Here is a 23425-nt window from a genome sequence, read left to right as displayed (position 1 = left end):
ATGATCCACAATATCCGTAAATGACAATCGCACGTATGTATATTGAGACTGGTGGCTCCATTTTTTGTTATAAACGGCCCACACTGGCAAGCGCTCGGAGACCAGCTAGCGGAGAGCAGGTCACATCCGGCGCAGTCGTGACGTAGTTTGTCTCGGGATGAGCAAACTTGCGGCGAGGCTGACGTCGTCAGGACTCCCTGGCCGTTCCAGCCACCGAAGCGGTCGAAGCACACCAGCGATCAGGCCACTGCAACTAAACGCAAAGCTGCTTTTGTGTGAATTCTGAGTGACGGCCTAATCTTCTATAGTCTTGTAGACGGAGAATATCGGTGTCTGGGACACACAAAAGAGAGTTTCGGAGGAAGGCGAGTTCCTCCTTTCCCTCTTATGTCGTGGTGGCCGCAGACGAGACAGTTATGGTCACTACCCGCCAAGGTTCCTAGACAGCCGTTACAAACGAGGCGTTAGCGACATCCACCAGGTGCTCTTTACTAAGTTTAATTCGCTTTAAATTTCTTTTCGTATCTTTTTCGACGAGAGATTGGTGTGTCATATGTGATATACTGCTCCCTTGAACATTAATAGACCAATAAATAAGCCCCTAAATGTTTTTGTAGGGGCCCTGCAAAGCGTTTCTGGCCATTTTCTAATTTGCATCACATTCGCTCGAACTAGTGTGTCGGACTTCAGCAACACATTAAAAATACAATAAAGAAGAAATATGGTGTATTTTGAGCATAACAGGTGAAAGAATTCAAGAATTTTGAGCACATTTTTTGTTGTTGAAAGCGTCCTAGGTCTGAACCAATAGAGAGCCGAAACGACAATAGCGTGCAGCAACCACGCGCGCTCTTCCCAGATGTTGGATATAACATCCAGTTATGAAGATGTGAACGCCCCATCGATTTAAGGGTGTTCCAAGCAAAAGTTTGAGTGAGAATCACGCGCTCTAGAATTCTGTGTCGTCGTCATCCGACGCTTGAGTCCATACCAGGGGTTTCCAAACTTTTTGGCTAAGAAGCCGGATCGGGGATCTGTCGCTGTCTCGAGAAACGAAAGCAAGTCACCGGCACATCTGTGGTTCGTATCAGACGTGGAATCTAATTTAAAAAAAAAAATAACTTGGCATGTGACATAAGAAACAGGGATGTCCTTGTTCGTTGAAGTTAGACGCGCTCAAATACTCTCAAACGCAAATGCATGTGCGTAGGAAAATTTAGAAGTGAAAACTGGTGCCTCACAATATCCTTTCGAAATAAAAATTGAAAAACAAACTTGCCAAAGTCAGGTTTACTCTGAATCCGCGATTCCACTACTTATACACCAAACAGAAGGCAGTCTGCAAACACTGCCCGTGGCGTTTTTCTTCGTGTATTTTGTACGCCGTATGAGCATGCTACTGTGGCTTGGCAGCGTCGCGCAGTGCACATACCTAAAGCGTTACATAACTAAATACGGATTCAGTAGGAAGGGATTGGAAGAAGCCTCACGAAAGCTCATGCGCGGCTGCCTATATGTTTTGTTAAAAGACTCAACGAAGTATATTACACTAAAAAAATCCTGTGCGTCTACTTTCCTGCACAACACTCGGAGAGCCAATCACCACAACTTACAGAGGCAGCTCAGCGAAGGACGATGCCGAAACACGAAACGCAGTCTGAGTTGTGACATTAAACAATGCAAGCGTGACGTTTTGCGTCACAACTCAGACTGCGTTTTTTGGTCTAAACATATGTTTCGGCATCGTCATTGGCTGAGCTGTCTCCATAAATTGCGGTGATTGGCTCTCCGAGTGTTCTGCGGGAAAGTAGACGTACTGGCTTTTTTTAGAGTGTAATGGCCCTGAGACTTCCAGCTTCCAGAACGGTCCTTTCTAACGTTATAGGCAGCACCGTTACCGGTGGCACGTTATTTTAACAGATAGTGAGTTAAAGTATATATATAGCAATCTCTTTCCTTTCTCCGTACAGCTTTTAGACTGAGTAATGATATTCTTTTGAGCGAGTAGCAATAAATATAGTTAGATGCTCTTCACGTCTGTCTCAGACTGTCTCGTGTGACTTATTCCAGGTGATCGTTCCCAGGGGATTTGTGGTGACGACCGTTTCCTACCAAGACTTTGTTGCCGTCGACGCCGTTCAGTCAGCCATCCGAGAGCTGGAAGAAACCACTTGGTGCGCTCAACTACAGTTATCGGGTCATGTTTAGTGAGATGAGACAAATAATAGAATTCAAAAGGAAAACCTGATGAGGTACTTGAGTTGTCGTGCCTCGAGCACGAGAGACCACTGTTTTTCACAGTGTTGTGACTGCGTGATAACGTTCAGGGCTTACTCGACTGTACACTAACATTAAAGGTAGACAAATCGTGATGAAGGATGAATGTCTGAAATAGTTATTCTCTTTCACTTTATTAAGGTGTTCGGTGACTATCTATATCATGACACTGCAAACAAGCAAGTCACCAAGTTGCACCGCTTCGACCTGATGGAGTTTTATGGAGCGGTATAATGCTTGCATTCATGTTCAGCTTCCTTTACACAAAAACCGGATACCAACACCAGTCTTTCATTCTGGCGTTTATTTATTATTTATTCGTTTCGTTTCAGCTTTACAACGAGCGCAGCAATAGAGGCTTGCAAGAAGTAAGTGTACCGCTTGAAATTACACTCGGGTACCTCTGAATGTATAGGCTGCCCCGCAACATACTCTGAACACTAATCGATTGAACCGATTAAAAGAACGATCCATGACACACTGTAACGACCATGTGCTCTGGTAGTCTAAAGAATGCGGACACTGCATGACCATTGGGGTATGATAGCGGTCACCTTTTTTATTCGGCTAGTGAGAGCTAGGCTATACGGGAAATCGGTGACCCCTGTTCCGAATGTGCCGCTCACCTTCTACACGCTGCCATTATGGTCCACTGGGATGTGAAACACGGTCTGGGCATGCCCAGTAGCTCCCTTCTACAGAATATCGGGTGTAGCACATGCGTTCACAGTCCAGTGACTTAATATTTTTCACCGGGCCAATAAGTGGTGGCGATATGTGTATAGAACATTCCAGAAATCTTCTTCGGCGCGCCGCCATATTAATCTATTTTGGTGAGAACGCCTCCTGACTCCTGAGTACGCACAGTAGGTCCCTCCGGCGGATATCAGACGATGCACATTCGTTCACGGCCCAGTGATTCGGCACTTTTTACCAGGGTCATAGGCGCGAGAAAGGTTATACGTCATGTAAACTCAGGAGTGTCCGAGGGTAAATGATACGCGTGGTCAGCTAACTGATCGCTCTTTTAGGACATATTTTGTTTCATTATTGTTTAGAGTCGTGAACGCCCTCGAGTCCACGTCGTTGCCGGAATCCACTCGGCGTTCTATTCAATCCGGCTTGACAGACTTCTTCGGGTCCAAGGCTGAAGAGGTGCTGCTGGCAGTCAGATCTTCGGCCGTGGGTAAGTGACGTTTGTGGCGCTTCTGATAAGCCTTTCCTCGTCTACTAAGAGACTTTTCCGGAAAATCCCAGGAGACCATGTGGTTATCCCACATTGCACTGTGCGGTGTGGGGTATTGTGGGGCTGCTCTGATATGCGCTCGGGCCGGCTGAGGCTCTTCGCATATCCTAAAAATGGCACGATCCATTCGTTCTGATCAGCGTAAATTCAGAACACATGAAGAAAAAAAAAAAAGATCATGAAACAAGGATATCGCATATTGTTTTGCTTTCTTTCTGCTTTCTTTGCGATCTCAAATTATAAAACGTTAAATCTATGTGAACGTCGTATTCTATTTCTGCGTAATCTTTCACGTTCCGTATATCGGATTGTCATAATTAGTCAAGCAGACGGTAGGGGCACTACACAGTTTAGAATCGTCCATTAAAACCCCCCGTTTTAATGGACGATTCGCGGTCGCAGGTGAAGACTCCGAGGACATGTCAGCTGCCGGCCAGATGGAAACCTTCTTGGCTATTCGTGGAGCCGATGAGGTGAGGTCGCACTCTCGGTATCTCCTGTACGTATACTGCCTCGCGATGCATTCACGGGAAAACCAATCATCGGTTTTTCTTTGATGGGTTCTGCCAATGGCAAAAACGTGTCCACTAAATTTTACAACGATACCACCAACGCGTGAAGGCATACTGAGCTAGCTTCTCATTGACCGAAAAGGATAAAAAAAAAACAAAAAAAAAAATCGATGATTCCTGTTGGGAATGCATCACGGCGCAGCATACACTCAAGGTCTTTTCTGAGACGCTGAATGTATCTATTGTTAGGGATTAAAACGTGCTCGTGTTGAAAGTAAAAATAATCGTCCAATAAAGCAAAGCCTCCAAGTAGAAAAAAAAAAGAGAAGGGGTGGGGTGCCGTACATTCTGCGGCGGCGACGGAAAGACGTTACAAAACGCTACAAGAAGAGCCGCGAATGATAAAATGAGGAACTAGGCTGAAGGGGTTTGAACCCCATGCCTCGCGTGGGAGCCGCGCGCGGTGCCAACTCTGCCACGCTTGTGGCAATATTATCATGTTTACGATACCTTCTCGGCGACTTATTCCGTTTTTGCAGGTTCTCAAGGCAGTTCAGAAATGCTGGGCTTCCCAGTTTTCCCACATTGCGTGCGGCTACAAGAGGTACGAGTCATCCTTTCCTTTGTCCGCGCGCCATGCTGTAGCCATCCTCATCTTGATTTTGGCTATTGGAAAATGGAAAATGGGAATAAAATAGGGAAATTTAGGCCTGGCTTCAGAATGCACATGATGGATTCGATTAGTAAACTAAGCAGAAAGATTCACCGAACCTTTTTCTTGGAGCCGAAATTGAACAGGTGGAAAACTTTGAATATAGTGAACACATTCCGTTGATCTTGAAAGATGTTGCGTCTGGTATCTGTATGCTATATCTTGCCGAACAAATCTCTGCACACGTGTTTAATGCGGTGATTGTCTTAAAGAACGGCGCCTTTTGGTTTTGTGAACATACGTTTATCTAAAAAAACAAGAAAAAATAAAGACATAAGCAAGAAGAAATATTAGGGAATAAGCAGGTAAATCATGTGCATACACCGACCACGCGCTGGACGTTGTTGCTTGAGATATTGCATGAGCACCTCAGATCAGCATAAAATTATAGCAAAATGGGGTCATTTTTTTTTTGTTGTTAAATGAAGTGATTACCATGCGTTTTTTTTTTTTTTTTGGTCGAGGAAAAAAGGGAGAGTAATGAAGGCAACTCCTTCGTTATTGTTTACTGTCGGACGAATATACGATTATCACTGCTGTCTGTTGCAGCATAAAATCTGCAGTATAATCTCCGTCGTCAACGAGCCTTGCACTGTCGATAACACTTTAGCGCACGCTGAAGCACTGCGTGATAACGCGACACGCCATCGGCTGAATCTGTGTTCTCTAGTTGTTTCATATGTCCACTACGTAGCACACGACCTTTCCTGGAGCGCTCACGTTTTTATTTGAACACCTAACGTGTTTCAGGGCTGGATTTCGCGCAAAAAAAGTGTTATGCTCGAGCAAAACGAAAAATCGTTGCCAAAACAGTATAAAGCATACAAAACCCATAGCAGGCAATGTGTAAGCTTACACATTATAAAGAAGGCATACTTAGTTATAAGTAGGGTTCGGGGTTTTCGGTTTAAACCGATAAAAACCGAAAAAAGTACGCCGAATCCATTTTCAGAAATTCGGTTTTAACCGAAAAAGGTCAGTTTTTAGGTTCGGAATATTTTATTAAAACCGATAAAAGTATGTCGAATCAATTTTCTAAAATTCAGTTTTAACCGGAAAAGGTCACTTTGACCTTCCAGTCGTACCGCAGAGCCGTGGCGAAAACGTAGAACGACAGTGTCTATCGAAACGTGTCCGAATGTATGGGATACACGGATGCCATCACGACGTTTTGGTTTAATGTACGCACCATCGATCGGAACTTGAAGTCTGAAATGCTTCATAACTTTGCGATGTACGAGCATGTTTTCAAACTCGTTTTAAGGAAGACTGATTTTATGCAAGCTCAGCATGCTGTGTTGAGCTTCAAAGTCGCACCGTGCCTCTTTTGGTGGTCACAATTGGTTGATTGGCCGATTTTGGCTCAGGCAGCGCTTCCTCTCCTCAGCCTGCCAGTGTCCAGTATTAGTGTTGAGAGGGCATTCTCGAAGCTCAGGGCCATATAGCAACAGGAAAGAAAGAGTGCGGATCAACCAGGAGAACCTCGGAATGTACATCTGGGTTTACCATTATAAGATACCGCAATCCCGATGTACAGAAGGTGAAGTTCTATGTTTTTCGGGCATAGGCTTCATATCTGACTTCTTCGTGCTTCTCAGGTTTTTCCTTGTTTCTTCTAGAGCTGCACACATTTGCCAAATAAAGCGCTCATTTCTTTTTCAATGTACCTATGCCGTTATTCTTTGAGTGATCACAAGTATCAGAGCTACAAGGATCATCCAATCCGGTGTCCGTTGGTGTTTATTTTATATTCACCGAAAAAAGCCGATAAACTTTTGTGGGCACAAATATACGCCGAAAAACACCGAAAATTGAATTTTAAAATAAACACCGAAAAAAGTACGCCGAATTTTGAAAAAATAGAAACCGAAAACGCAGAACCCTAGTTATAAGTAAGCTTAATTAAGTCTAATTGGAATGAGTCGCCCCGAGCAGCGGGAATCAAGCCCGGAACCGTGTGATCCGCAGTCGGACGCCTTTTCTCCGCGCACGTGGAGGAAGCGAACGGGAGCTGTGAAAGCTATTTCACACTTACAACCGACTACGACCGACTATACGTCGCAACCGGCTTTTCAGCCGTGTACAACTGCCATCGCTGCTGCTGCGCTGCCTGTCGTGAGCAGTGCCGAGAGGTTTAAAAACAGGTTGCATCGGCTGTCCGACTGTCGGCGCGCGCAGCTAGCTCGCGAATGACACAGGGCTGATCATAAGTTAACGCACCAACATGCCGTTCAGCGGGCGTAAGAGTCACAACTTCGCACATCAGCCAAGGGACCGCAGGGTGTGATAAACTTCCTTCGCCCGTAATAGACATCATGTGAGATAGCTGGCGTCATCACCCCTGCATGAGACACCTCGCGCAGGAGGCAAAGTGTTGCGCGCTCGCGCAAACCATCCGAAAGCACCCAATGCTCCCCGTAACCAAGCATAACAAATCATAGCTCACGCATATGACGCAAGCGCGACACATTTTGTGCTCCCTGAGCTTATTAAAACGATCGAGACAAGCTCCATTTTTCTTCAACAGGCGCTACGGCCAGCCCTTGAACAGCCCGATGGCGGTGGTGGTACAGGAAATGGTGCCCTCCCAGGTGGCGGGGGTGATGTTCACCTGCGATACCCGGACAGGCAATCCGCGCAACATCATCATCACAGCCAACTACGGCATCGGCGACGTACGTAGTATGCACTGATTGTAACACAGAAAGCAATAACAATCAGGCTATGGCCTGTTGTTTTGTTTCTTATTGGAATATTGCAATTTGAACAAACGAGGGCATTGGTCAAATGTATACTTCTGCGAACCGACTTTTCCGGTCAGATTCGGTATCTGTCGATATTCAACCGCGAACAGGCACCAAGTTAGTATTGGAGTTAGTTGAACCCACGTGCTGAAGTAACGAGAGACAATGACAGTATTTAAGTCTAAGACAAAGAAAGCACCCTGTGTTTGTTCATCCTTTTAGTCCATCCGCTTAGCTTGGGGTATCCGTCAATGGACGCTTCTTGTCGCGTGATTGGTTCTTCGACTTTCTTATCAGCTAATGCTGCAATTCCATTGGCTGCGGAGTGTTAATGAGATGCTACGCCACGCCCCGCCTTTCTTAAGCTGTCAGCAACCATAGTTAATTAACGCACACAAACTTTCCTTTCGCTTTCTTGTCTATTTCAGTCGGTGGTTTCGGGCACCACCGATCCGGACACGGTGATCCTGGAAAGACTTCCGGGCGGGGCGTTCCGAGTCGACACCATCCAGATTGGGACCAAACTACAGCGGACAGCCTTGTCCGGTGCGTCCCTCGTGGACCGAGTATACTGCCCCACTACCCGACGCTGTTGTAAAACTTTATAAATCGTTGCCTGTCGTAGAAAGACAGGTTCATGGATAAGTAAATTTACGTACATATATTTTTGATATATGCGCCGGCCAAATATTTCAAGATTGTATCCCAGCTGCGATTTCCTTACGGGCAAAAGAACCGACATATCTGGAAAAGATGAGAATACTCCATAGAAAATATTTAACTCCATTAATTTGTTCCGAATAAGTCGAGCAAATGCGGGCATATTTAGACGACGGTCTGTAGTCAAATCGGCGGATATACTTGATCAAAATAAAATTTTAAGGTGAGATCGAAATGAAAACGGCCTCAATGTCAGTACTATTTTGGCGGCCACCTTTTTTAAATACTACCGTGATGCAATCGCACTTTTCGAAAAAAGCAGTCCAAGAGCTGTAATTATGACATATTCCCTCGCACAAGTGAACGTCGCCTTGAATTGACGTTTTCGCGGAAACCAGTATCCCCGCTAAAACTGAAAGTATGTAAAGTTCATTCATTAATATATTAAAAGCTGTAGCACCTTCGTTTTTCTTCAGAGGAGGGCGGAACTAAACTTGAATCCTCCAAGGAACACGGAGCCGAATGTTGCCTGTCAGAAGAGCAGATGATGCGGCTGGCCGCTTTGGGAGTAGAGGTAAGCCAAAAGTTGCTTTTTGAGAACGCTTCGAATTTCTATTGCGTGTTTGTTTTCTCAACCCTGTTTGGTTTTCCTTGTGGAACTTTATCGACGCAGTTCCTGGTTTATTCACGCAGTACATATGTTTCTGTTTTTCCTTCTTTTTTTCACGCTGCACAAATGTTATTATAAATAGTAAGTAAGCTTTCCACAACCTTCATTTATTTTCCTTCTCTCTCTCTCTTTTCTCTTTCGAGAAACAAAATCATCGCTACATTCGCGCCTCAAATAAGAATATAGTACCAAGTGTATACTCGGAATTTTTTCTGAACATCTTTTTACCATTTTCCGAATCACCGAAGCATTAACAAGAATGCCGGGCGCGTACATTTGCACGCGCTATACTCACTGGACTTACCCCCCATTCACACTGGAAGCGGATCCGCGTTCGCGAAGCGGTTGCGAAAGCGGTTGTATAAAGATCCAGTGCAATTGCACGCGCATTTGATGTCATCGTGTGCGCGTGCAATTGTACTGAATCCTTATACAACCGCGTTCGCAACCGCTTTGCGAACGCGGATCCGCTTCCAGTGTGAATGAGCCCTTATCATTTTAAAACATACGACGCAAATGTCTAAAAGAAGACGTCAACAAGTGAACGTGCAACGTGCCGACTGCATTTTTATTATTATTATTTTTTTCTCTAAAAAGTCTTTTTGTGGCAGAAGGTAACTCGTGCATCACGTGTGAGTATAGGGAGTATTCACTGGACGCCATATTTGTGGGTGCTGTTTAGAGCGCATGCTCAGAACGAGCTCACATCAATAGGCTGCTAAGACCGGCACTTTTGATGGTACGGAATGCACGTTTCAGAAGAACTGTGGAAGCTTGCAGTCAGCACGCGCTCAGCATTCGCGCACACAGCAATGGCCGCCAGTGAATACTCCCTATACAAGCGTTCTGCTTGGTGCTCGGTTATTTTTGCAAAAGTTGTTGAGGCTGTAGACCAACTAAACTCTCTGACGTCACACCACTGCGGTGGCGCTGCTGTCGGCACTGCGCATGCGCAGATGCTTCGCCTCACACGAATCTGGTTTCTGCTCACGCGCATTGCCCGCAGCCAGTTTCGGGCCAATGCGGGCTAGCTCGTAAACAGCGCGTTAGTGTGTACTCGAGTATCGTTGACGGGAGAACCTGACCTTCTCTCGTGCAGCTGGAAACGGCCTTCTGCGGTCCGAGAGACGTGGAATGGGCCTTCGCAGACGGAAGACTCTACGTGCTGCAGGTGCGCGCTGCCGGCTCCCACGCAACTCTCGAGTCTTTCCCCCGCCGCAGTAAAAGTCTGAAGGAAGCTATAGCTTAGAAACCAGATGCATTTTCAGAGGGTCTAGAGGGCAACTCCGCTTGAAGACATCGAATCAAATATCAATCAATATTGCTTTATACAGGGCCGTAATGTTATTTCATCCAAGATACGAGTCAGGATGGCGCCGGAGTCAGCCCCCGATGAAGCCTCGTTGGTTCGCAGCAGAAGCTACGAACCGATGAGGAAACCAATCAAGCATCTCCAAAAGCGCAACGTGGTGTTTACCGTCTTTCTGTGCGCGTCCTATCACCGGCTAAACCGATTAAGCACAATGAACGCAGCATGACATTGCTTTTTTAGTCTGTGCCTCTGTGTCTGCACGCCCTCTAGACTTCGACTGCGCTGTGACTTACGGTTAAACGAAGTATAGTTACTTTTAATGGCATTCAACAATATAATAAAACCTACTGGGAGCGACAGTTTCAAACGGTTTTGCGGGATTTGTTTTGGACAGGCACACAGTGGTTTAAGTGAGAAAGTACATGGATCGTTGTTTTGCTCTTTTTCTAAAGAAATAAAATGCCCCTAGCCAGAGTGTACTTAATTGGCACTGCCGCATAAGCTGCCTCGGCTAATGGACCGCTCATGTTACGAGAGGCCGCAAATCACCTGCAAATAGAGTAAATTCATCAACTCAGGTGTGACACTTCCGCTAAGCACTTTATAACAGGCGGTCGTCTGCGACGGTGACACCACTGACGCGACGGGAAAGACGTTCATCGCGTGATCTTACTTTCAGTCCCGACCGGTGACGTCGTTGCACCAGCAGACGGATTGCGAGGTTATTCACGAACTGGACTCGGGAATTAGAAGCTCGGACGAGTGCCTCTTCAAGGCCAATATCGGGTGAGAATGCTGCAGCGGACGCATATCTTTCCGTTCGCGGACTAAACATATACGCGCTCGTTGCAGCGAGGTCATGAACGGAGCTCAGAGTCCCCTGGGTGCGGCGTTCTTTACGAGCAGCATGCTGCTCGCTAGCAAGGTGAGAGCTTTTGCTTCATGGCCGCTATAAGAGAAACACGCCAAAGCAGGACAAACTCCTCCCACAAACCCCTCCACTCTTTCCATTTTAGCAGAGCGAACTCTTGAGAGGAGACGAGTGGAGGAGAGGGAGCAATTAGTCATGGCGAGCAGAGGGGTTTGTGGAATGGGCTTTTGTTAATCTGCAAAGGATATTAGCAGAGTGCTACAGGTGCTTCAATGGGTCATTTGCAGAAAGAAAAGAACACGCTCGGACTCAGTCTACGGAACCCTTACCACGACCGGTTCTTCATCCAGACCTTGGGAAATGTCTTCTTTCCAGCGTCAAATGTGAGTCTTCTGTCTTTCTTTTTTATCGCTCGTGTTTGAGCCTCTTGGTGATTGCGTTGCCTTTCCTAATGAACGTTTTGACTTACCAATGTTGATGAAAAAGTTGATGTCATCACGAATGACAATTGATTAGGCGACGAATGACTGAAGGAAACTAGACGTTTTATATGGACAAACTTGTGCCCAAAACAAAATAGAAGGCTAGCATCGCAGGCGTCGATGGCGGCGTAAAAGCAGGATCGAGCGCTGGGGCGAGGCTGACATCTACAGCCCGGCGCGGCTCCCTAGGAGCCTAAAATATTCTGCCTCGAACTTTCTCGAACTAGGTATTCTGAACATAACAAGTTAGCCGGTTTTATCATTTTCTCAATTCTTCTACTTTCATAAAGAAAAGAAAAAGAACATGCAGTGCCGGGAATCGAACCCGAGCCATCTGCGCGTGAGCCCAGCGCGCTGCCGATTAGGCTACGTAAGCGCGCGGCATTATTAAAAAGGTGTAGTATGGGTAAAGTCTGCGAGAACTACCCTAATTCTGAAAGCAGACGGCTTTGTTCCGTACTGGTATTCCAGTGAAGCACTGTCGGAAAAACACTAAAACGTTACTGCTTTTTCGATTTTTTTTGCAATGTTCGAACTACGCGCACTTCACAGCAAAGCTCGAATTTTCCTCTCTTTAAGACTCATGCTCACGGCAGTTATAAAAAAACAGCATTCCGATGTGAAGTAGCCGTAACAGAGCCGTCTAGCTACACTCAGGAGCAGGGTTCGGCATTTTTGACTGAACTCTCTCACTCAGAGTCAGGTCAAAATAAATAGCTAAGAACTCACCCTCACCCTCACGGCCGCACTAACATTCAAGCCCTTCTTCACGAACTCGCACCCCTCGCCGAACTCACAAACTCACACCCCTCACTGATCTCACAAAGTCACTCAACTCGCCAAACTCATAAACTCACACCCCTCACCAAACTCATAAACTCACATCCCTCACAAAACTCACAAACTCACAGCCCTCACCAAACTCACAAACTCACATCCCTCACCAAACTCACAAACTCACACCCTCACCAAACTCACAAACTCATATCCCTCACCAAACTAACGAACTCACATCCCTCACCAAACTCACACTCACCCATCACCAAACTCACAAACTGACACCCTCACCAAACTCGCATACTCACACCCTCACCAAACTCACATACTCATACCCCTCACCAAACTCACAAATTCATACCCCTCACCAAGCTCATGAACTCACCGAACGCCCCTCATCGAACACCCCTCAAGGAACTCACTCACTCACTCACTCACTTCACCTCACGTCACCTCACTCCACCTCACTCCACCTCACCTCATCCCACCCTACTTCACCCCACCTTGGGAGGGGGGAGCGCTGAGAGGATTATCTTTCCTGCAGAAAACCGAGGTTGTACGTCGGCCTTTAAAATCTCTTACGACGGGAGGGCACACTGGCGCTACCTATCGGGTTGCCGTGGAAACACTTGGCAGTCTCTTATGTTTCCTTTTTTTTTTGGCGCATCATTTTTTCTTTTTTGAGTTAAAAAAACCTTTGGTAATGTTATGAGCGACCATTCTCACAGATAGTACATACATTTAACCTCGCAAACACAGCATTGTTACAGCAAAACCTTCGCTCTAGTGAAACGCGATTCGAGGGTCGCTGCATAAATGGCGCCAGAGTGCACATGTGTTTTCTCGTCGTAGGAGATTGTGAAAAGTTTTAAGACACCCGGTTCTAAGGAGTCACAACTGTGTTAAGGGGTCTTCAGATCCGTTGATAAATGATTAACGGAAGCATGTTTTGTTCAGAAAACTGTGAAACCGTCGCCAATCTGCCTTTTCTTGTTTTGTTCCTGTACCCCATAGCACGAATTCATTTATATTTACTCCACCGCGTAAATGTAACCTGACAGAATACACACACACAAAAAAAAGAGGGCCAATTTAATGCAATAACATACATACGTCAGCGACGTCTATGGCGCATCTCGAATGCCATATTTTACGTCACGCACTGCTCCAGCTCAGTGCAGCCAATAAGGGTCTGAGCGTGTCAACCTGAAAATTTCTTCCTCATAAAGGCCGGTTCTCACATGCAGCGAAGCGCTGATGTAGCGCTCCTCACGTGCCATCAGCTACTTATCGTATGCCATGAACAACAGTTTTGACGGTGCAATATAAAGCTGGTGAACGCTGCCGTCAGCACGCGCTTAGCGCGAGGTTAGCGCTATGCTTGTGTCGCTCCGCTGCATGTGTGAACGGGCCTTAAAAGGCATATTTTGGCGCGATAATTTATAGACATGCACAGGAGAGTGTGTGTAATATACGGTACAACGTATATAAATATCGGTAACCACCAAATTACCCTCACACCATTAGAGCAAGGGTTGCATCTCACTCTCGCGAATATCCAATGGCCTTGATGCGGACAGGCTTTGCGTAGTTGGAGCGGCTGGACGCGCCGCATCCTCGGGATTTTCCCCTCTGAATTGGGAGGTGTAGCTGCCGCCATCTATTGTCAAGGCCACTCTTGCCGCATTTCCCTCTCTCTCTCTTTCTTCACGTCGATCTGCGCGTGCAGGAGGCCTTCAAAATGAGCGGCAGCAACCCGCTGCGCAAGGGCTTGGCGTTCGCGATGCGTGGCGGCAGCCTCGACGATCCGGACGTGGACCGCCTCATGCAGGAACGGCGACGACTCCGCTACCAGGCTCCAGGAACCTTCCAGATTACTCGGATGATCAGGGTGAGTGGTGGACCGCAAGTATCCCTCGTTGTGTTTGTGAATGTTCAGAGTGCTCATCTGGTCCATTTAAAAGCCTGCTCGGTTGACCTTAGGCGGATGGATGGTGGCTGAACCCTTTTAATAGGGCGGCGGCTTGCCCCACCTAGCCAAAGCGTTTAATTTCAACAGTTAGCTATGTATATTCGGTGGCCGGCTAAGAGTTCAGGGGAAGTTCCTCCTTCACCTCTTTTCATTTTAGCAGAGCGAACGCTGGAGATGAGGCGATCTCCTCACTAGTGTTCGCTCTGCTCAAGTTGAAAAAGGGGGGGGGGGGGGGGGGGGGGACCAGTAAGGCTAAAGGCGCCCCCAGCAGGTTTCTGAGATCGGCTAAATATGGCGATAACTCACTCTGCTGGTTCTAAGCATTCTAGATATCCATAAATAATGACGCTACGCGGCCGAGTTCTCTATTAAAAAAGTGATCGAAGATCGCAACACATCGAGGTAAACTTAGATGATGGGTGGAGCATGTTCCGAAACCAGGAGCACTGTCAGTCAATAGCAAGCGAAGAAGCCTCGCGTCTCCGACCGGTGGACCCGCGCAGTGACATCTCGAATGCGTGCGGCTCGTCGCCCGGACACCCCGGACACCCGAGCTTCGGCGAGTTTTTTTTAGTTAGTAGTATACTTTCGTAGCACACAGTCAATCATGTGCCATCGCAGCCATCGATTCATCGCGCCATGGCTCTCGCTAACCTGACGCCTCTCGAGAACTGAAAATTCATCCAATTGAGCGCGCACCCTAGAGCAGACAGACGACCAGACACATCACTCCCTTGGAAGACGACAAGAAAAAAGAACAGTACGCTGTTCTTTAGACGATTATTGCAGTATTATGTTCCCTCCCCGCGACAAATTAACATTTGTCTCGTGCACTCTAGATAAGAAATGCCTGCGCGCCTACTTACCCACAAAACACTCGAACAGCCAATCTCTGCAATCTACGAAATCAGCTCAGCGAATGATGAGGCGGAAGATTTGTTTAGACCTCAAAATTAGATCTGCGCTGAGGCATTACGCAATGCTAGCATCACGCTTTGCATTGCGTAATGTCACAGCGCACACTTCATTTTTAGGTCTAAGCGGATGCTCCGCCTCATCATTCGATGAGCCGATTTCGTAGATCGCAGAGATCGGCTCTTTGTGGGTTTTACGGGTAAGTAGACGCGCCGGCATTTCTTAAAATATACTCTTATTTGCTCTTATCTACAAAAGCACACACATTTTGCAACATCAGCGTTTGCAATCTCTACAAAAGGTCACGTTTTCATTGGTCACATGTCGTCCTGGCTGCATGAACATGCTCCTCTCATCGCCTGATATGACCTCGGTTTGTTGCGATCTTTTTGTTGCTTTTTCAATGGGGAACTGGCCACGCATAGTCGTGATCTAGGAATATCTAGGATGCTCAAAGCCCACAGAGTGAGTTATCGCCATATTTAGGCGATTTCAGAAACCTCCTCAAGACCCTTTTAGGTTTTTTAACAGTTGGCGTTTTTCCGTGGCACCATCTGACGAGAGCAAAGGAAGGTTTAAATGTGTACTCTGTTTCTACAGGTAGGCGAGCATTCCGTTCTCTTGGAATGGCCCACCTATAAGCGCGCTTACAGAGGCCTACAGCTTGTCCCAGTGTTGCACCCTAAGGGTTTTAAAACAGCACCCTCTTCCTGAACGTGTTAAAGAAACAGCATTTGGAGGACGGCGAGCACCCTGAACATAGGGTGCTGGCGATTTTAGCGGTATCCTAGATATATTATATACGAACAGCAAGATCACAAGCAGCACGCCCCACATCAGTTACACATGTTCAGAAAGCATTAATACTGACGCAGTGAGCCACGCACAAGGCCGGAATCACGACCCTATTGTCTGCTCCACCGCCTTTTGCACTTCACGATTGAACGATATATACTCAACATTTTACATAAAGGTTAAGTATCTCGAAGTTCAAGGAATGTACCTCCAAGTAAAAAGCACTGGTGTCTGCAATAACTATTCGATATAGCCGCTGAAACAACCTCATCTAAAGCTATTTGAACCGGGTGTAAGATCGCCTCCACTCCTCTCTTCAGCAGCACTCTTTCCACACCTTTTTGACACCCTTCAAAAATGAAGGGAGCCCGGAGTTGTATACAACAGCACCCTACGCTTACAAAACAAAGTGTATGGCTCGAAGTAAGGGTGCTGAAAGGTTATAGCCCCGAGTGTAAGTATACAAAACACCCTTTTTACACCCTTAAGGGTGTAAAACGGTACAGTGTCCATCTGCGAAGACAGTAGTTACACTGACCTCTAGGTGGATGACCGACTTGCTCGCGTTGTTCTCTCGACGCGACCACGCATCGCAGGACCTGTGGAAGAGCGAAGAGATGGTGCGTGAAGCCTACGAAAAGTTTTACAGCTGGAAGCTGCCCGTGGCGGACATGGCCGACACGCGGCAGATCTTTGACGAGATAACCAAAGCCTTCATGAACCTGTCTCTGGTAAGGAAAGGCGAGCGCCTTGTGGCCGTCTCTGGAATTTGTTGGACACTAGCGTTCCTGTATCAGTAAACAGTTTTTTTGGAGTTTGTTTACGACTGTAATCGACGTACTGAATCGGCATATATTATTATTTGAAAAGTTGGAACCCCAAAGAAAACGTGGCGTGGCCCCACAAAAAATCGTAAGGAAAAAAACTATCAGGAGAAAAGCGTCGCATGCCCGCCAAATTTTACCGACAGTGCTCACGTGATGTCATCGGCGTGATGGTCCTCACGTGACATCATGGTGTGAAACCGTAATGTTACATAATAAAATCCCGTAGTTTCTGTCACGTGACACGTTAGCTTCACAAAGCTAATGATGCAAGTGATTTAAAGGGGCCATGAAACGATTTCCCAGCTTTTTCCTTCTTGGGTTTCCTCCTCGACTCACGAATCGCGCAGCATACCAAACAATTCAAGAAGAGAGAAAGAAGGAACTCCTTTCTTGCTGGGACCCTTGTTCGTGTACCCGAACATCGTCATTCACTCCCTAGCAGATTCGCCCGTCGCTCAAAATTTCGACAAATGTTGCTTTCCCCACCTCGCTCACCCCTAAGCTACACCCCTACAAAAATATGTATGGACGTCCTATGTCCATACTTTTGCCGTTCTATTACCCCTTTGTCCATCCTATGGATTCCTGTAGACAGTTCTTAGACCGTCTATGTACCACTGGTTTGCCACAGAATGGACACAACAACGCTATAGAGATCTTCGCGAAAGAAAAAGTTTTTCATTCCTTCCTATTTCCGTTCTATGGACCTGGTGAGTTTATGGACATCCCATTGCCTCTCTATGGTGTGAGCTATATATTGGTACATTAATAAAGTGATGCCGGGTAGACGTTTTCTTTAGGTGTAGCGAGGTGTCCGAGTTAAAGAGTTGTTAATTAAGTTCCGGGTATCAATATGTTACATTGATGTCTGGAGGCATATCCAACCTCATGGTATATTCATTGTGGAGATGGAAGTGTAGCTACGTGCTCGTTGGGCCAGCCACACTTCTATCTTTTGCCCCGTGATTACGCTCCCCTGCGCATACCCACGCGTAGAGAATGGAGTCAGGTGACGGAAGGGAGGCGGCTTATTTGTCCGGCAAGCGCGTAGCTCCCACCGCACTGTCAGCTTAGGGGTGCAGGGATTATAGTGCGGTCGAGTGTCATGTGAGGTGCGTTGGGGCCGGGTGACGGTGCTCTGGGTACCGCGGATGTATCACAGTGAAATGCAGAGATTAAAAGCGCTAAAAGCGACGGACGAGTAGGAGAGACACACACCACAGAGCGCTTGCCGGACATTGCGCTCTGTGGTGTGTGTCTCTCCTACTCGTCCGTCGTTTTTAGCGGTTTTAACTCCTAAACATGTTCAACCAACTAGCCCAAATCCAAACCTTTCTGAGATGCAGAGAGCTTTGGAAGGGAAGGAGGTACGAAAAGACCGCTATGATTTCAAATTTTAGTATCGAAAATCAGGCTCTTGACTTTCTACCTTCTTTCTTTTGGCCCAATAAACGATATGCTATTAATAAATCCTCAATCTAAATTCATTTATCCCGACCGAAAATTATTTTCATGGCCCCTTTATTTGATGATGACCTAACACTCTCACGTGATAACTTCAGGTGACACCAACCACGTAGCATGACACATTTGATGATGTCAAGTGACTTGACGTTACTTTGTGGTATCACCTGACACTGTCACGTGACACTGTGTCTCTGTGACGCTAACCCAGCGCAGCTCAAAACACGATGCGGATAAAGTCTCCCGACCTAATCTGCATGATTAATTGTGTTAAAACAAGATGTTTCTTTATATTTACAAATTAAAAAAAAAAAAGCAGTGAAAGCTACACTAATGTGGTCGTGGAAACGAGCATACGGCCAGGCCGGCTATAGATCGGGTACTATCGTCACGATCAGTTTGATAATTCACAAAAACATGTAATTAACTTTTTTTAAATAATGGTTAGTTGAGTCATGGTGCAACTGCAGTTGTAAAGGCAGTTCTTATTAGATGCTAAATCAATTTAAACAGTTTGTAAAAAGACAAAAGGTTTTGAAATATGAATCGGCCAGTGCTCGTGCCCTTGTGATCCTATTTCGAATCCGGATGGAGAAAGAGCTTTTCCTACCTCTTGTAACGCTTCTAATGCTGACGTAGTCGCTTCAGACACGTCGTCACTATCTCGGAACCGCATCCTTGGCAGACTCGCCAACGACAGTTTGCTGAGATAGTGACGAGATGTTCAAAACGAATTCGTCAGTATTCCGCGCTTAATTGTGGAAGAAAACTCGCGGCACTTTTTCTGCATTGAGTTTCGGAATCAGGTGACGAAAACCGGAAATATATTCGATAAATATCTCAGAGCCTTGCCTGTCTCAAAGCTGTATATAGAGAGAGTTTTGCCATACATAGGGAAGTATAGGAGGCGAATGAGGAGGCCCCATTGGTCGAAAGCGGGCTGGGCGTGTTCCAGGGCGTCTCCACAAATTCGAATGCGGCCAGCCAGAAGCCGTGAATAATACCCTGGCGGTGGTCGCCAGAAACAAAATTAATAGGTTCGTCGGAGTAACTCTCGGTGACTGAAAATATGGTGGACGTGATTTTTTGATCACGGTCATGCAAAATAAAGATCTAGCAGAACGATCGACGTAATTCGCACGCCAGACCTTGAGTGCCGGGAATCTGCCGTCTAAGTGGTGAGTCTCCGTCCGAGCAAAACAGAGTCTGAGTGGCATATTCGATTCTTATATCTTTTTGCATGATCATAATCGAAACATCACGTGCAGCATATTTACAACCATGAAGAGTTACTATATTTAACTCTTACCGCTTATTAAAACCGTTTCTCGCTACCACCGGTCGGGGATTATTTTAATGCGAAAGCATTCTGTCCCATGGGGCGAGCCGACGTCATCAGCTTTAAAGCCGCGCCAAGCGGCACCTTAACTCCCTTCTCCAAGTCAGGCACGCAGCCAGGATTTTGTTTAGGGGGGGGGGGGGGGGGTGGAGGGGGGCCGCCCATGACAAAATGCTGTATGAGAGGGAGGGGGGAGAGGAGGCCCCAGCAAAATGGAAGATTTCGGCCCTTCCCCCCCCCCCCCCCCCCCCTCCCTGGCAACGTGCCTGCTCAAAGTAAAGCCGGCTCCCAGCTTTCAAACCACGCGAAAAGCCTAGCCAAGCGGAACCTAGTTTCCCCGATCCCAAAGGAGCAGAGTGAAGCTGATGGATTTCGGCTTCGGTCCGATTGGATGGAGCGCGTCATAGTTACCAAGGCTCCCATTGGCCGCTGCGCGTCAGTTTCAACGACCGCCACACCATGGCGATGCGTGTCTGCGCCATCAGCGTGCCGGTAACACGAAGCGTCCAAAATCAGAGCGATGAGAAGAGCGCGCGCTCTGCCGTCGACGCGAATACGCCGCTGACGAAATAAGGGAGCGGAAGAATGACAAGCATGCTTTTGCATTCACAACTCATAAGAAGTGCTGAGGTGTACCTCGAGCCTTTCGGCTTCTGGTTGGCCAAGGGAGCATGTCAAGCCCTCTTTCTGCGTCTGGTGCACGCCCTGACTCTGCCCGCTCCTCCCATTGGCCAAACTGTCCCTATATACAGCTATGGCCTGTCTTAAACTCTCTAGATTAGTTCAGTCTCTAAAGCCAGGGTCACACTCCTTATGCATCATACGAAAGACAGTCTGTAAACATATTCAAGCGCAAGTCACAACGAGATCTATGCTTCGAATGCCGCCTGGCAACGAATTCAAGGAGAAGCTAGGAACGCAGCATTTGGAGCCCGAATATCGCGGTGACTAATATCTGGCAGACTGTCTTTTGTAAGATGTATAAGCAACGTGACACCGGCTTAATAGTCATTGCCGTCAACACTGCAATTGCAACCTGACTCATCTAACTAATAAGTTAATCAACAAGTTTTAGTTCGTAATCCAATCTAGTATGATGCTGATGATGATGATGATTATATTTAATGTCGTATAACTCACCTGCACTGACCGCATAGCCCTCGCAGCTTTTCTTTAAAAAAATGTACAGAATAAAAAAATTGTGTATAAAACAAAGGTAATTTATTTGCTTTTCAGCATTCATTTTAACTCTGTCAATCCGTCCAAAGTATTTGATGTACAATCATTTTTTTTTAAAGAGCGAGAACTAGGGAGGTTGTAATATTGGTATACCTTTGCTTTATGTTGCAGACTGCCAAGGTACACGGCGCATGCAACATGTACTCAATCATGTCGAACAGTGTGGCCGTCACTTTGCTGGCACATCAGCACGGAGGTGGGTGCACGGAGCGGCTGGCTTATATTTTTGCATCAAAATCATGTCCACTTACTGCCACGATAAAATTCATAGGGTCTCTAATGTTATCCCTAAGATGACTTGAAGTCGAAAGTCCAAGCGCGGATGCATTAAAGACAGACACACGATTTACTCGCTGAGTCATCCCTCTTAATCTGCTGAGTCATCCTTAATTTGCTGAATCATCCTTCTCAATGTGCTGAGTCATTCTTCTCAATGTGCTGAGTCACCAACTTAATTCGCTTAGTCATCCACTGAGTGGCAACGTAAACGTTTTGGTTCCTTTCGTATCGCCGAAGATACGACGTATCTTCGTTAAAAGACTTTGAAGGTCGACTTAGTGATGAGACATATAAGGCTTTCGCCTTAATTAAAACGAGGCCATTTGAATGCATGTGTCCACACATCATGCTCTAGGGAATTCTTGCGTGTATCCGCACTCCGTATATTTCGGCTAAAGCTTATTTTAACTATATATTTTAATGACCCTCATTTTGTGCACGCGCCAGGTGACTTCTTTATATCCATATCTTACTCCTGTTAAGAACGACAAGTTTTTAGTTTTCCCACAAAAACAGTAGGAATAAAAATTCATTATTCTTTTTAGAGATCATATTATTTTTACATTCGTATTGTTTTAAAAAGAAGGGAAATGTCCCTAAACGCTCATTTTGGATGCTATCATGGTTTCTGTGACTTCACAGTCACTTATTTATTACAACTGCAAGTTGTGGGTGTTTGTGCCATCGAGATATTGATCCCCATTGTTCACCTGAGCTCTACCTTGCGTCGCGCAAGGTGGAGCTCAAGCGAATGAATGTATATCAAGACCTTGATGGAGGCATTGAGGGTGGAAGCACCCCATGAAATTTGCTCAAAGAGTGGAACTCAACACACGTTGCCCCTCTTTCTGATTGAACAAATCAAATGAAAACCATTGATTGGTCTACCGGGTGCACTCCGAGGTAGTACACATGCAGGGGCTTTTGATGGCGTATTTTGTTTATTCGAACGTCATAAGCAGCTGATTATCACAGACATACTTATTCTGCAGACTGACGATAGCTAAAATTCTACTGGCAGGTTTTGTGCTTCATGTCATCGAGACACACAGAAACCACCTCACAGATATTTCTCGTGATCTAATCGGGCGTTCCGTTAACATTCCATTGAAAATCAAGCGACGTGTAGACGGTTCCACATTGTACATTACCACTTTCGCAGACTGGTCGGACGTTGTCATCTCGGACTTCGGCAACTTGGTTTCCACCTGCGAAGATGTCGTCAGCGCAGAAGTGCCCAGTGCTCTGCAGGTGAGCTAAGCCTGAGAAAGAGTTCGCAGTTCGAAAACCTGAAACATTTCGGCACTCTTCTTACCTGTCTAAATAGAGACAACCCTGTCTCCCTAGTAGGCACATAGCCAGGGGGCGGGGGAGGGGGGGGGGGGGACGCATGCCCCCCCCCCCCCCCCCCGAAATCTTTTATTTTGCTGGGGCCTCCTCTCCCCCTCCCCCCATGAGGCATTTTGTCATGGACGGTTACACTCTTTGCGCTATGGAAAAAGGAGAAGTTTCACGACCAGTACAAAACGTTTTCTTGTCGAAATTCTTTACACTGAGTGAAGTAAATAAATCTATTTTCCACGTATTCATTCCCACATTTCTTGTTTCATTTGAACAAAGAAAATGGCGGTCGAAATATCGAAAAGCCCCGAGCAAGCCAAGTTCAAGGAAATGAACGCTGAAGTAAGTGAAACTTCATTAACAAATCGTTTCGATAAAATAATATTTCAGTTTCTAGAAACGTATAATTTTTTTTTATTTAAAGTGGAATATAAAAAAAAAAGTTGGTAATAAATTTAAAAAAAATAGCTTTAGTTGAATTTAATGCCCACAGGATGCCCTGGAATGGTTGCGAAATGACACCACCGTCATCGGGAGCCTCTTCCGAGAATTCTTGGGACGCCATGGACACAGATGCATCAACGAGGTGCGCATGTTATTGTTCATGGCTGTTTATTATGCTGATTTTGTTTCCTTGTTCACATATCGGTAGGGTACCGTGTTTTCGGAGTTTATTTTATTGTCAAATTCGGAGGTTGTTTTTCGGAGTTCTTTTTTTTTCTTTTTTGTCAAATTTGGAAGGATTGTTTTCGTAATTTATTTTTTGCCGATAATTCGGAGGTTATCTTAAATTTAGTTTTGTATATAATACAACTGCTTTGAAGTTCAAAGTTTATTTTGTTGTGATTTCTTTTATTTTTCTAATTAAAAACAAAATAAAAGGAATCCGAGTATAAACGTGTGCTCACTGCTTAAAGGACCCATGAAACGAATTTTGGGCTGGAGTAAATCAATTTATATTGGGATTTTACTAATAGCACATCGTTCAGTG

The 23425-nt window shown here is 46.0% G+C and overlaps 1 protein-coding gene across 1 annotated transcript in view; it reads left to right on the top strand.

Annotated features, from left to right (window-relative positions):
• Nucleotides 1-23425, top strand: part of LOC8038984 (putative phosphoenolpyruvate synthase) — a 104572-nt gene that overhangs the window by 39286 nt on the left and 41861 nt on the right. The window contains exons 13-30 of the mRNA XM_042290813.1: nucleotides 2071-2174; nucleotides 2610-2645; nucleotides 3336-3463; nucleotides 3926-3996; nucleotides 4575-4639; nucleotides 7275-7422; nucleotides 7920-8037; nucleotides 8628-8725; nucleotides 9921-9992; nucleotides 10813-10919; nucleotides 10986-11058; nucleotides 11292-11387; nucleotides 13993-14154; nucleotides 16542-16676; nucleotides 20926-21010; nucleotides 22256-22344; nucleotides 22714-22776; nucleotides 22928-23020. Coding sequence (XP_042146747.1) covers nucleotides 2071-2174; nucleotides 2610-2645; nucleotides 3336-3463; nucleotides 3926-3996; nucleotides 4575-4639; nucleotides 7275-7422; nucleotides 7920-8037; nucleotides 8628-8725; nucleotides 9921-9992; nucleotides 10813-10919; nucleotides 10986-11058; nucleotides 11292-11387; nucleotides 13993-14154; nucleotides 16542-16676; nucleotides 20926-21010; nucleotides 22256-22344; nucleotides 22714-22776; nucleotides 22928-23020 — 1743 coding nt within the window. The remainder of the gene's footprint in view (nucleotides 1-2070; nucleotides 2175-2609; nucleotides 2646-3335; nucleotides 3464-3925; nucleotides 3997-4574; nucleotides 4640-7274; nucleotides 7423-7919; nucleotides 8038-8627; nucleotides 8726-9920; nucleotides 9993-10812; nucleotides 10920-10985; nucleotides 11059-11291; nucleotides 11388-13992; nucleotides 14155-16541; nucleotides 16677-20925; nucleotides 21011-22255; nucleotides 22345-22713; nucleotides 22777-22927; nucleotides 23021-23425) is intronic.

This window comes from Ixodes scapularis, unplaced genomic scaffold, assembly GCF_016920785.2.
Source record: "Ixodes scapularis isolate PalLabHiFi unplaced genomic scaffold, ASM1692078v2 PGA_scaffold1__304_contigs__length_218370807, whole genome shotgun sequence".
In the NCBI taxonomy this organism is placed as follows: Eukaryota; Metazoa; Arthropoda; class Arachnida; order Ixodida; family Ixodidae; genus Ixodes; species Ixodes scapularis.
This window is presented reverse-complemented; position numbering and strand designations above follow the sequence as displayed.